The sequence below is a fragment of the Ylistrum balloti genome, unplaced genomic scaffold, assembly GCF_031769215.1.
Source record: "Ylistrum balloti isolate Yb309-2 unplaced genomic scaffold, AGI_CSIRO_Ybal_v1 Utg371144, whole genome shotgun sequence".
Taxonomy (NCBI): domain Eukaryota; kingdom Metazoa; phylum Mollusca; class Bivalvia; order Pectinida; family Pectinidae; genus Ylistrum; species Ylistrum balloti.
In genome coordinates this window covers 529,467-543,667 of record NW_026782627.1, presented here as the reverse complement: position 1 = coordinate 543,667, position 14,201 = coordinate 529,467, and the positions used below count along the sequence as shown (strand labels likewise).

Genomic DNA, 14,201 nt, shown 5'->3' with positions numbered 1-14,201 from the left:
CACATACGTATACGACAGGTGTTACAGAAGACAGTCTCTCTCACACACGTATACGACAGGAGTTACAGAAGACAGTCTCTCTCACACGTATACGACAGAAGCTGCAGAAGACAATCTCTCTCACACACGTATACGACAGTGATTACTGAATACAGTGTCTCTCTAACACACGTATACGACAGAAGCTGCAGAAGACAATCTCTCTCACACACGTATACGACAGTGATTACTGAATACAGTGTCTCTCACACACGTATACGACAGAAGCTACAGAAGACAGTGTCTCTCGCACATATATACAACAGGAGTTGCAGAAGACAGTCTCTCTCACACACATTCGAATAGTGGCACTGTTCAGAGTATACACCTGTATTTGACGGTGTTTTAGAATTGTCTGTTTTATGAAAATAACGATACTTAAGTTACAGGGTCAGATCTTCATGTATATATATCACACGACGCCTGTGTAAGTTCAGGTGTAAGTTCGGTCCGTTTATTCCATTAGACAGTTGTACGTACAAGATGAACTCTGCAATGACAATACACAAATAACATTAACCATATAACAAATATCACACACGCAAAACATACATATATCACTTTGACAAATAGATCATTTAACTGTATACTTGCAACACTAGTACAGCATTGAGTAATATTGAATTTTATTAATTGTTGTTACATAATTCCATTACAGATATAGCGAACATAAAGATATTTCTATGAACAATGCGTTCCTAGTTTATTATTTACAATATGAAGTATTATAACTAAACCTGAATACTATGAATTATCTACATACTAATGGAATACATATAAAATTAATTACCTGTGTATGGCACAGAGTTTGTAGGTATATTGTCACTTATTTTTACATATTGGTAGGACAAGTCTGTAAAGTTACAAACAGAGAAACTAGAAATCCGGACTAAATTAACTGTATCATTATGTAATATTATAATGTACATATATCAAAAATGGATTTTAACAGATTCAAATAATATGCTATTTTAATTCCTTCACTGGTTTACTGTAGTTTTGTATAAATACATAACAATGAAACTATTTGACATCAACGTAATATGAATCTTACTCTTTATAAATATAATAATTAAATACCACTAGAAGGAGAGTACAGGATAATAAAGATTAAACTTACAATGCTCGTCCTTTACCGGCCGGTCACACAATCACACAATGACCGGAACCTAAAAACTACCGCGAAATCGACGAGCCAATGAAATAAGACATAAGACTGTGACGTAAGACAAAGACTAAACTGACCACACGATACGATACTAGCAGACGATACTAGACTATACTCTAAGACGAGATACAGTATAAACGGAAACTAATAAATACGAATGAACAATTAGGAAGACAAAACAATTTACAATATATCCGAAAAGTCTATCCTTCTTCACTTATTAAATTATGGGACTGCTGCATCTCTTCGTCTAGATTATGATTTTCCTTAGTCGCCCCTTTAGCTTCAAAATTTAGATCCTTAGCACCACTGACGAGTTCTAGAAGGACTAAACAGCTGCAAAATGTAGTTTAATTCATTGTTTGGCTCTACTCAGAACAAATACAAACTGTTCCTGTGTAAACCCTGAACCACCAAATAAAATACAAACTGTTCCTGTGTAAACCCTGAACCACCATATCTAGTACAAACTGTTCCTGTGTAAACCCTGAACCACCATATCTAGAACAAACTGTTCCTGTGTAAACCCTGAACCACCATATCAAGTGCAAACTGTTCCTGTGTAAACCCTGAACCACAAAATAAAATACAAGCTGTTCCTATGTAAGCCAGGAAGGACCAAAAACAAGTGCAAACTGTTCCTGTGTAAACCCTGAACCACCATATCAAGTGCAAACTGTTCCTGTGTAAACCCTGAACCACCATATCAAGTGCAAACTGTTCCTGTGTAAACCCTGAACCACAAAATAAAATACAAGCTGTTCCTATGTAAGCCAGGAAGGACCAAAAACAAGTGCAAACTGTTCCTGTGTAAACCCTGAACCACCATATCAAGTGCAAACTGTTCCTGTGTAAACCCTGAACCACCATATCAAGTGCAAACTGTTCCTGTGTAAACCCTGAACCACCATATCTAGAACAAACTGTTCCTGTGTAAACCCTGAACCACCAAATAAAATACAAACTGTTCCTGTATAAACCCTGAACCACCAAAAACAAGTACAAGCTGTTCCGAAGTAAACCCTGAACCACCATATCAAGTACAAACTGTTCCTGTGTAAACCCTGAACCACCATATCAAGTGCAAACTGTTCCTGTGTAAACCCTGAACCACCATATCAAGTGCAAACTGTTCCTGTGTAAACCCTGAACCACAAAATAAAATACAAGCTGTTCCTATGTAAGCCAGGAAGGACCAAAAACAAGTGCAAACTGTTCCTGTGTAAACCCTGAACCACCATATCAAGTGCAAACTGTTCCTGTGTAAACCTTGAACCACCACATCTAGTACAAACTGTTCCTGTGTAAACCCTGAACCACCAAATAAAATACAAACTGTTCCTGTGTAAACCCTGAACCACCAAAAACAAGTACAAACTGTTCCTGTGTAAACCCTGAACCACACAGTAGACGCATGTACAAACTGTAAGCCAATAAATAATGAATTATTGTGTTAAACAATTGACGTCATTGTCGTATGGAGTAAGAACAGAAATAGAGAGCACAGGTATCTTTCCCATAGATTTAATTTCCAATGGTTAGATATGTATGTGTACCCTGTGTTTACATATGTATGTGTGTATGTGACTCCGTATAAACAGGGACGTTTGTGTCATATCAATCTTCGTCACGTGAGTATAAAACACCTACGTTAGCAAAACAAAATCGGAATACCTTTTCCACTTTCATTATACTCTTATGATGATATCGGGTATTCTCGAAAATCCTGCAAGCTAAGCACGATATCGGACTAATGACAAACGGTACTATTTATAGAAGGTGACGTAGTCCTCTAGGTATATATAAACTGTGATAGGCTGTCAATCGGCGGAACCACTGCCCAGCCGCTTTCAGTCACTGTTACACGATGGTGGACTGGAAGTGGGTTTTGTCCAAGGTGCAAATCAACCCACCTTAGTGTCAAACGCTTACTTCGTAACCTCCAAGTTTTCGCACTTGGGGATCCGTTCCCGGTTTTCGGATCCATGCCGTAGCGACCCCGCCATCCCTGTTTAGGGCTATGGGGTAGGTGTGGACACCCGAAGACCACACGAGCTAGCCTACTGCGTCACTGGTCACATAAACAGGGCACGGAGTTTGGCTGGTGTGGTCTTGGGATTAACATCGATGTTTATCTTAAGGTGAGTGCGTTCAGCTTTAACGGACAGTCTAATAGTCATCAGTTTAATAACTCAAATGGTAACGGTTCAACAACTTTTCTTTTTCTAAATGTTCACCAGGTTGATATAAACAAATGTTCATCAGGTTAATGTCTGTTATAGGTAAATGTTTGTCAGTTTAGTGCTTGCTACAGTAAAGGTTGTCAACTTGATATATATGTACTAGTAAATAATGTTCGTTTTGTTTAATTACCAGTTAATCATGTTAATGCTTGTTAGGTAAATGTTTATCAACAACGTTTGTTTTTGATAATTGTTCTTATATTCATTTCTTGGGGTTACTTGTCACCAGTTTGACATATGTTATGGTAAATACCGTCCAATGTTTGTTCGTTTGATTAATTTTCATTGGTTCAAGTCTCGTCGTTGACGTCTTGTATAACTACCACGTAGAGAGTAAAACATGAACAAACGTTTTAGTTATTGTTCCAGTCGGTTAAGCTCTACTTCTATCTGTTTGGAACGACTGTCCGTTATAGTGGTGAGGTTATGTTGTAAGCGTTGTCACTAAGGTAGCTGACTTACATCCTGTGACGAAAACCATTTCCTGTCGACCATCGTGATGGGGGTGAAGAGAGGACATACGAGTACAACATGTGAAGATATACCACGGAATGCTATAGAAACAATAAAATATTACTCTGGGGTTTGTGTTTTTTTACTCCATGAATGTTTTACCCATATATTGAAACGTGTCATTTAAATCTCTCACAAAAACAGGTAAAATTACACTTCCGCTTATGGCGAGATTTCGTAAGGGCGTAACGGATTTAGCTGTAGCTGTTGAACATAACTGTAGGAAAATAATGATTCTAGGAACTAATCAAACTGCGTTTGGAAGAAGATTTCAGCTGTGGAGGTTAGGAAGTGTTAGCTTTGGAAAGTATATTTTAACTTTGGAGGGTAGATATTTCTTTAGCTTTGGAAGGTAGACGATTTTAACTGTGGAGGGTAGATATTTCTTTAGCTTTGAAGGGAGAACAAATGATTTTTAACTTTAAAGGGTAGACGATTTTAACTTATGGGGAGTAGACAGTTTAAACTTTAGAAAGTAGATGACATTGGTTTTTAACTTTAGAGGTTTGATGACTTCAGCCTTGGAGGGTAGATGATTTCAACTTTTAAGGATTGCTCATTTTTACTTTGGAGGGTAGACGATTTCAATTTTGGAGGTTGGATTTTTTTCAGCTTTGGGTGCCAGTGTAGACATCCTGTAACACTGAATTATAAACCCTTCAGTGTTGCCTATGCAAAATGGAGTCGGCGCCATGGTGTTTATATATGCATTAGTGAACCTATTTGAAGCACATTTAAGCTTTGTTAGCTCAGAAGTATTTTAAGGAAAGTTTACCATCTTAACAAAAAGACGAGACTGTTGTATCGTTGTGTAGCAATAAACTTGTCATACGATGTTCCATGATATACCGAATGTAACTATTCAATGTTTGGATCTTCTGCATCTTATCCGAATAATGCGACAAATTTAGCACCACGTGAGTGTATTTCCGAGGAGACAGACTTCCCATATTTACAGACAATGTAGTCTTATTCTCTTTATTTTTGCCGTGACCGTAGACACTGTTCACATCTAGAATTGTCATTTAAATGTATTGGCAACGTCAAGTTGATTTTACCAATGACCTTGGGCTTTACTATCTAAATCGCCAATGGTTGTGAAGAACTCTGTACTAGGGTAATGATTTTGTTATCATGGGTTCGTAGTTATTAAATGTTTTAAGAATAAAATTGACCATACATAACCACTTGCTTCAATAATTAGAATTATGAATGTAAGTTCCGGTGGATTTAATTCATTATTTTGTGGTTTTATTCAACAAGTGCAATGATCATTATTCCCTTCCTAGCTTCATCGATACAATGGCAATTTTCATGTTCTATTTAACAAATTAATAAACATAATACATGATAATAAGTCAATTGTGTGAATGATGGGTGTGTCATGTCTTATTTTAATGTACCATGCAAAATTTGAAAAATAAAAAAATACAAAAAAAATGTATATCTTAGTTTATATATTTTTGAAGTTAAAATGTGAATCTGCATTCAGTGCATTGTGATATCTATAACAGAGATACACACGACTAAGGAAAAAAAGAAACCATTGTTTACAAATCATTTATTCACAATTTTCTTTATATCAAAACATTTAAACAATATGCAACATATACATGTACTCCAGAGTAGTACAAACTGTACTCCTGACACAGTCTGCAGATAGATCATTAGTTTGACATGAATGACATTGATGAATGATTTTTATTTATGAAAAATAACTCAATTTACCTTTAATTAAAACAAATGACACAGACTTTTAAAATAAAAGTATGACCTATACAATGATACAAGTGATGCACAAGAGAAATAGAAATGAATTCTTGGTATTTAATAAATGAACTATTTCCTGTAATCCCTACAAACATTTTCTCCACTTCCACACACCATTCTCAAGCTTTTTATCACACAATGCATTCTAGGAAAAAAAGTTTAAAGAGATATTCCTTTTTAACTTGAAATTTGAACAATTCATGATCATGAAACAATGAAATTATGATGAGGATGTTTAAAAGACATGATAGATGTTATCTGGTTAAAAGTGATTCCATTGTACAGTCTGTATTGTTACTTAGATTTCTTAGTCCTGGTCAAGATTGCCAGATCTGTAGAACCTCTCCTCATTCTTTTGAACGAGTTAAGTTAAGCTGTTGTGGATGGTATACCTTTTTCATCTCACAGACAGTTTATGAAATCACTTCAGTTCTATACATGTAATCCCAAACTGTTAGGATTGACATATAACTTAAGATTGGTGATCTTGGTGCTGTTCTCAATTTACTGAAACCAATTACTATCATGTACAACATTGTAACCATATTTCTCAAATGCCACACAAGTTTTAATCCAACATTCCGTAAATATGTACCACAATTAGTCAGAACTTCTAGAAACCTTGTGAAACCTGAACAAATGGTCACTTTTCCCTGTGGAAGGTGATATGGCGTCAATACTCTACCACCTCACAGAACATACATAACACCGATAGAATGATTCTACTTGTGACTAGGCTCCATCTCCATGTTCACCATTCATGCCACACAAATCTTTTCTTTGCCTTGATCTTGGGTCTTGGATCTTTCATCTTATTGTCATGTGGCCTTGGGTTCCAGTTTCAGCTCTATCATGACGGTTTCATGACAGATTCATCAAAAATCTTGGAAATTTCTAGGTAGTTGCTAAATGAATTGCTATTTCTTATCCCTATACACACAAACGAACATTCTCTGCTTCCAAACATTCTTCTGGTTACCAATCATATCACACATTCTAAAAAAAAAAATAGATTTAAGAAACAAGACATTCTTCTTGGGGAATTGTAAGGGACACAACTCCATGATTTGGAAGTCAACAGCAAAGTGACACATTGCCATACTCTTGATACAATCCATCTTGTAAAACTTGATCTTTAAATACGTAACTTTCAGTAAAAAACTGAGCCAACCGTGTCAATAGCGTGAGTCAGTTGGCCAAGTGTTCTATGGTGTTTACAACTGACATTATACTCCATGTAAAGTCTTGATCAATGTTTCTTCTAGGCGAATAATTATATATCACTTTCCTGTTGCCATTGGATTTCTAAGCACCAATATCACAGAATCTCCTCTTAGGAACATTTTTGAAATGTATCTGTCTTTGTTCACTGGTTTTGATTTCTTCTTTCCCTTTCCTGTTTTTGGTACCTCAGTCCACATTTCTTTAACATTTTCCAGCACCATATTACAATGCCTACAAGATAAAGAGCAACAATTACACAGTGGTAACTCTGGGCTGGAATCCTTGAACAAAATCAAAATGAAGACCTTAGGATAGTATATCTGCTCATGAATCTATCTTTAACAAATCATTAGCAAAACATTCAAAATCCTCAACTGCTTTTATAGAGAAAATAAAAATGTGCATTTCTGATTTCCGAGCCGACTGCAGTTTTTCATTGCCATATCATCTAGTTATGTAGAATCGGTTCCAGTTTCATATATGATAATTGAAATCGAACTGTTTGTGTATATGCAAAAGAGTTTTAGTTTTTTGTTTCTTGCATTGAAAATGTTAACATTAGGTATTTTTGCAGTATTTTGTTTTCTGTTGAATCCAAAACGCCATTTCCAAAATTTTGATGTGTCCAGTTACAAACATATATTAGGTTCATAAAAAACTGAGGGAGTCCCACAGGAAAAAGAAGTGATATTTGAAAGTAATGTTTTAAGTAGCTAGAAATTTTCTTTACTTCTTATATACCACTGCTAAAATCCTTTGAACACTGCTAATTGTAATTCTATCTAAATGAAATTTTACATAAGGAACACTTGACCTTACAATTTCTTAGACCAAGATATTTCTTTGTGATTTTGGAAGATTAAATGGTTTCTGTTGGGTGGGGGTGGTATTATTGCCCATTAATTTTTTTGGCCAATTTTGTACACTAATAAGTGTTTCCTTATGTCTCATGGTCTACAGCACAGGTGCATGTGTTCACATTTATACTGCCCATTCTTGGTGCAAATGTCAAGTCACGTGGGCAAGACATGAGGCTCCTCAAACAAGGAACTTTAAAAGAATTTGAAGAGGTGAAAGCAGAAAGGCCATCTTTCACTTATGCTAACCCTGTCAATTTGGAACCTGCAAATGTCAACACTGATATCAATAATTTCACCTGTCAAATGCCTTCACTCTGGCAAGAAGTTTTTTGTTGTTTCTACAGTTGATGAGGACCTGTGTGTTATTCTTAACAGACTGTGTCAAAACTGACAAGGGTCCGGTGTTAAATTCCTCCTGTTCTCGCTGTTGGAGCTCCTCTGGCGTCATCTCACTCTTGGGCTTCTGCATTAATGCCCTAACAACGAAAGAACTTCATTAGTAATATTGAAATGCCAAATCACACTTCACTTAATTTCCAATTGAAGATTCACATTAAGACCTGCACAATTTCATCACAAGTTAATCAACTGATGATAGTGTTTTCTCAACAAATAATCTGTTTACAATTATAACAGCTAACTTGTGCCAACATTAATATTATAAGCTTATTCACTGACCAATAAAGATGAGGTAAAGGACATTATTTGCGACACGTATGCAAGAACTGGAAACAAGGTTTTACAAGATAACTGAATCAAGGAAAGTTGTTTTCCTGTGAAATAAAAGATGTTTGTGTTCGTCGCGGGAACGTTGATTCAACGCATAAAATGGTGGACGAGTTTTCTTCCAGTTAAGAACACCTACGTTCCGTCTCTAAATGTGCATTTTCGGTGAAACTATGAACATGAACAACGGCGTAAAAACTGTGAATGCTGAATTATTATTTAAATGACTGAAATTTTCGGTCTATGTGCAATTAAAAGTTCAGTGCAAATGCTCTCTTGAAGTATAACACGAATGTACACAAGAAGTTTATCAGTTTCCATATTTCTCTGGTGTTTATAATTGTGACAGTGCATTTATAAAACAATACAGCATACTTATGTCGCATGCAAGTTAAAATCGTTTTGCAAAACTCAATGCGTTTGTAAATAACATGACATTTCTGTAAGTATCATTGTTATGATTGTAATACCGGCGCCGGCGAACATTGTTTTGGTCTAAAAGCATGTACTTCATAGAACTTTAGAAGGAAAATAATGTCATGCATCCACTTTTGTTTAAGTTGTTCACAACGAAATATCAGTAAAATGAACTTACGACATATTGATGCTTTGATTTCGTCGGATTTGAATTTAAAAGACAGATTTCGCTGCAGTTTCAGCGCGTCGGCTTGACGTTTATTGTTCAGTGCGCATGTTCACAATGCCTAACGTCCGGTTCCTGTGGAGATAATAATTACCCTTACGGACATTTCAACTACGCTTGGGCACTCCAAGAATTATTGATATAAACTTATTTTATATAGCTCTTTACTATTATGATAGATTAGTATTGAGTTCAAAAATACATTTGTTTGGTCTCCAACGATGAGGCGTAATTATAAGAAATTATATTTTCAACAATCCTCATATTAAAGTTCCGTTGGCTCAGAGACGTCTCCGATTGGCATAACCAGAGACGTATATATCACATACGTCTCTGGCATAACCGTGCAAATGCAAGTCTGCCATCGCCGACTCATCTGAGGTCCCATGACTTAAAAATAAATATTGTCTACTGGTTTCATTGTTGCTAACAACGTTATCATTATTATAAGCAGTGACTTATGAATTAAATCATACAGTCATTAGACGTCATTGGTGTGGTGTAGCCGATGATACCGACAGAAGACGCCTACACTCAGATCGCGCTTTGTGTCTATCGCTCTACTGGTTATTTCTAAAGTGAATTTGTTTTTCATGCAAAACTTCATCATCAGATTTGTCACTTAGGGATCGATCGTCGTTTGATAAATAAAAACAAAAAACAAAAAACTGACCATTGATGCTAGGTTGTGCCGTTCCCTCCAGGCTGTGTTGGGCTGTATTTATTTATACACTTCCATAAAGTGGGAAGAAAACGTGTCGTTCAGCCGCAGTATCAACGAAATTAAACCCTGCTACATAAAAACAGAAACAAACAAAAAAACTGCAAAGGTGAATCAGGTACGCAATAGTTAAATGCACTCGACTGATAAGAATATTATGTGCTGGATTGGAACATATTACCACTGATCCTACCCTTTTTATGTATTCTCATTGTAACGTGCCCCAGTGGTGTAACGTGATGTATTGTCCTGATTTCAAGTCACCTGCAACCGATGCGTTCATACCTAAATCACATATTTCACAGATACTTTGTATACACAACTGGTTACACTGCGCCATCATTTCAAGAATCACACTAGACCGAAAATCTGTGTCTCTGAAATGATAATTTAATGTCAATATTCACATTTATTATGCTGTTATTGATATTCACATTTTTATTGACTACAAAATTATCATTTTAGAAACAGAAAATTTCGGTCTAGGGGAACATTACATCTGATAAGAGTATGCACTTATACAATATATATAACTCTATCGCCTCGTACAGCACAGGATGTCAGAAATCATCCTTACATATGTACAGATCACCTCACTAGTGTTGACTTGTGGGAGTTTCTCTTTAGTCTAGATGCAGGGCATTGGCTTTGGGAGTGCAAGCTTATTAGTTTGAGCCCTAGGTCATTATGGTGCTCCATCTTTTATATTGATATTTGATGTTTCAAATACTTTGCATTGCAACCTGTGTATGTTTTTTTTTTACCTGTAGTAAAAAAATTACAACAATGAAGACATCACTGATTTGCCAGTTGGCTGCTTTTGCACTGATCGCCACAGTGTCGTGTAATGATGGAAAGGACAAACGATTGCAGATTGGTGTGAAGAAAAGAGCTGATCCAGCCAAGTGCACCATTAAATCCAAGAAGGGAGATACTCTCAACATGCACTATACTGTAAGTCTCGGTATTTTCTGTACCATCAATAGGATATATAATGCAGTGTGATGTCATATAGGGTACAATGTTATGTCCTATGATTATAAACAATGTGATGTCCTGTAGAATATAATATGAAATCCATCAGAATACAATCTAATGTCCTGTAAGATATAATATGGTGCCCTGTAGAATGCAATGTGATGTCCTGAAGGGTACAATGTGATGTCCTGAAGGGTACAATGTGATGTCCTATAACATACTGGATGCTTTCCTTTAGAATACTATATGATGTCCTATAGGATAGAATGTGATGACCTGTAGGATAAGTTATGATGTCCTTGATGATACAATGTGGTCTCCTATAGAATACAATGTGATGTCATCTAGGGTACATTGTGATGTCCAGTAGGATAAAATGTTTTGTCCCCTGGGATTTGATATGTAAGTTTACAAGCTTATTCCAAAACTTATAGAGGTTCTGTTTTTACAAGACACTACTCTATCCACGACTAGTATTTAGTTATATGTATAGATATTGCAATGGTTAAATATTTTACTTTCTAAGCCCATTACAAGTAGCCTGTAGTTAGTCTTCTGGATAGAAGTTCTGTTATCTAATAGGAGATTTATTTGACTTATTATTAATGAAACCCTAAGATTTGTTAATTTATAATTTTAGGGTAAACTTGAAGATGGAACAGAATTTGACAGCAGCATACCACGTGGAAGACCTTTCACATTTACACTTGGCTCTAACCAAGTCATTAAAGGCTGGGAGCAGGGACTTTTGGGGTATGTCAACTCACAGTTAAATAAATATAACCTCAAATCACAGTAAATACTTAGGTTAGAAGTAGTGACTTCTCAGTTACCTCAAATCACAGTAAATACAAAGGTTAGAAGCAGTGACTTCTCAGTTACCTCAAATCACAGTAAATACAAAGGTTAGAAGCAGTGACTTCTCAGTTACCTCAAATCACATTAAATACAAAGGTTAGAAGCAGTGACTTCCTGGTTACCTCAAATCACAGTAAATACAAAGGTTAGAAGCAGTGACTTCTCAGTTACCTCAAATCACATTAAATACTAAGGTTAGGAGCAGTGACTTCCTGGTTACCTCAAATCACAATAAATACTAAGGGTAGAAGCAGTGACTTCCCGGTTACCTCAAATCACAGTAAATACTAAGGTTAGGAGCAGTGACTTCCTGGTTACCTCAAATCACAATAAATACTAAGGGTAGAAGCAGTGACTTCCCGGTTACCTCAAATCACAGTAAATACTACGGGAAGGAGCAAGGACTTCTCTGGTATGTCAAACAAATAATGATAAAAAGGGGGAGTAAAGCCATAAGAAGTTAAAAAGTAACGATTTACAGTAAAACTGATAACTTCAATTTTATTTTCAGAATGTGTGAAGGAGAGAAACGAAAGCTTGTTATTCCTCCTGAACTTGGATATGGTGACAATGGTGCCCCTCCAAAGATTCCTGGTATGTGCTATTAATTAAGCTGAAAGTTAATGTTTGATAAATATTGGAAGAGTAAATCCTCCTAAACCTAACCTCATGTTGAGGTGGTAAATACTCACAAACATCACCTGACAATGAGACATTAAATATCTGCAAACTTCACCTCATGTTGAGGTGGTAAATACCCACAAACCTCACCTCATGTTGAGGTGGTAAATACCCACAAACCTCACGTCATGTTGAGGTGGTAAATACTCATAAACATCACCTGACAATGAGACAGTTTATCTCACCTGACAATGAGACAATAAGCACCCACAAACGTCACCTCCCAATGACACATTTAATACCCGCAAACCTCCCATCACATTGACAGCACATACCCTCAAACCTCACCTTGCAGGAAGACGGTAAATACTTGCAAACCTCACATCACAATGAGACAGTAAACCTCACCTCTCAATGAGACAGTAACCCTCACCTCACATTGAGACCGTAAATACCCATGAACCTCACCTCATCTCAAAATTAGACAATAAATAACTGAAAACCTCACCTCATGTTTAGAGAGTAAATATCCAAAAATATCACTTTCCAATCTGAGACAGTGAATAGCCACAAATCTCACCTAATGTTGAGAAGGTAAATATCTACAAACCTCACCTTCCGAGTCTTGATAGATTTCTTACTTGTGCGAAACTACAAACTTTTTCATGTTATGGTAGCCATAATGATATTTTTATCTTTCCACAGGCGGCAGTACTCTGGTGTTTGAGGTTGAATTAATATCTATTGAGCGCAAAGATGAACTGTGAATAGCAAAACTGTGATATCTGTATCACATGAAGTGTTAACGGAGAGAGTTAGAATGTAGAGGAGTGTATGGGGACAGATTGTTATCTATTGTATGGTGGGTATGTGTTGGTGTAATTTGCATAAAATATCTACAGTTGTCGTTTCTTTTGGAAAATTTTGATATTGATTTTTGGTGTATTTTAATCCTATTTTGTTTAAAATTTAGTCATTGGAAAGAACTTCACATAAGATCACTTTGCTAAGAAGATATTAGTATGTAATATACTTTTCATCGGACAGTGACTATGCACAGTAAAATGGTTTCTTATAGCATTGAACAAACTATTTACAACATATTTTCTATTCATGAATACCCATAAGATGAATTTATGGTGATTTGATCATTTATTCCTTTGATGAAAATGTTTTGATTTACTGTAATTGTATGTTGAAAATTCGAAATCCAGAGATGTTACTGTATGGATAAATATACAAAGGAGTTTTAATTTATGTTATTCAGATTCATTAGCTCATGTCTGTTGATTATACTGTACATGTTGTTAAGTTGGACACATCACCCAACATTTAACAAGGGTTATATCTGGGAGTCATTTGAATATCAGTTGTACCAATATGTGATCAATTTTTCCTGTATAAGGTAATATATAGTGATTAAGTGATAAACATATCCTGTGTTCCCATTTCATTTTACACATAAAATCATTTCAAAATCATCATGCACATTTGAAATCTTAGATTTGAAAGATTGTTCAGAGGGTACCATTTGCAAAAATAAAAACGTTTTCTACTTTCATTTGTGTTGGTGTGTAACTATTGAGTAATGTTGTCTCTGGTATCAATAATTGTCCAGTGATGAAACTTGTAAATGTACTTGTAACCTCAGGACATATGCACTCCTGTAACACACACATGTATAACTGTTACCCACATATTTGTGTATCTGTATCTCACACAGATGTGTATATATGTAACCACTAGATGTACATCTGTAACACCTAGACATATTTACCAGTAATACCCATGTTTACTTTTAAACGCCCCCATGTGTACCTGTAACCCCTACAGATCT

The 14,201-nt window shown here is 35.9% G+C and overlaps 2 protein-coding genes across 2 annotated transcripts; one reads left to right on the top strand and one right to left on the bottom strand.

Moving 5' to 3' along the window:
- Positions 1–5,509: 5,509 nt before the first annotated feature.
- On the bottom strand, positions 5,510–9,238 carry LOC132561058 (small nuclear ribonucleoprotein Sm D2). The gene is made up of 3 exons (XM_060225777.1): positions 9,139–9,238; positions 8,114–8,293; positions 5,510–7,188 (listed from the first exon to the last, which is right to left on the bottom strand). The coding sequence occupies exons 1-3, from the start codon at positions 9,141–9,143 to the stop codon at positions 7,014–7,016; spliced, it is 360 nt and encodes a 119-aa protein (XP_060081760.1). The 5' UTR covers positions 9,144–9,238; the 3' UTR covers positions 5,510–7,013.
- Positions 9,239–9,937: 699 nt separating this feature from the next.
- On the top strand, positions 9,938–13,925 carry LOC132561056 (peptidyl-prolyl cis-trans isomerase FKBP2-like). Its single transcript, XM_060225776.1, has 5 exons — positions 9,938–10,025; positions 10,678–10,861; positions 11,526–11,638; positions 12,255–12,337; positions 13,070–13,925. The coding sequence occupies exons 2-5, from the start codon at positions 10,694–10,696 to the stop codon at positions 13,129–13,131; spliced, it is 426 nt and encodes a 141-aa protein (XP_060081759.1). The 5' UTR covers positions 9,938–10,025; positions 10,678–10,693; the 3' UTR covers positions 13,132–13,925.
- The last annotated feature ends 276 nt before the right edge of the window (positions 13,926–14,201 follow it).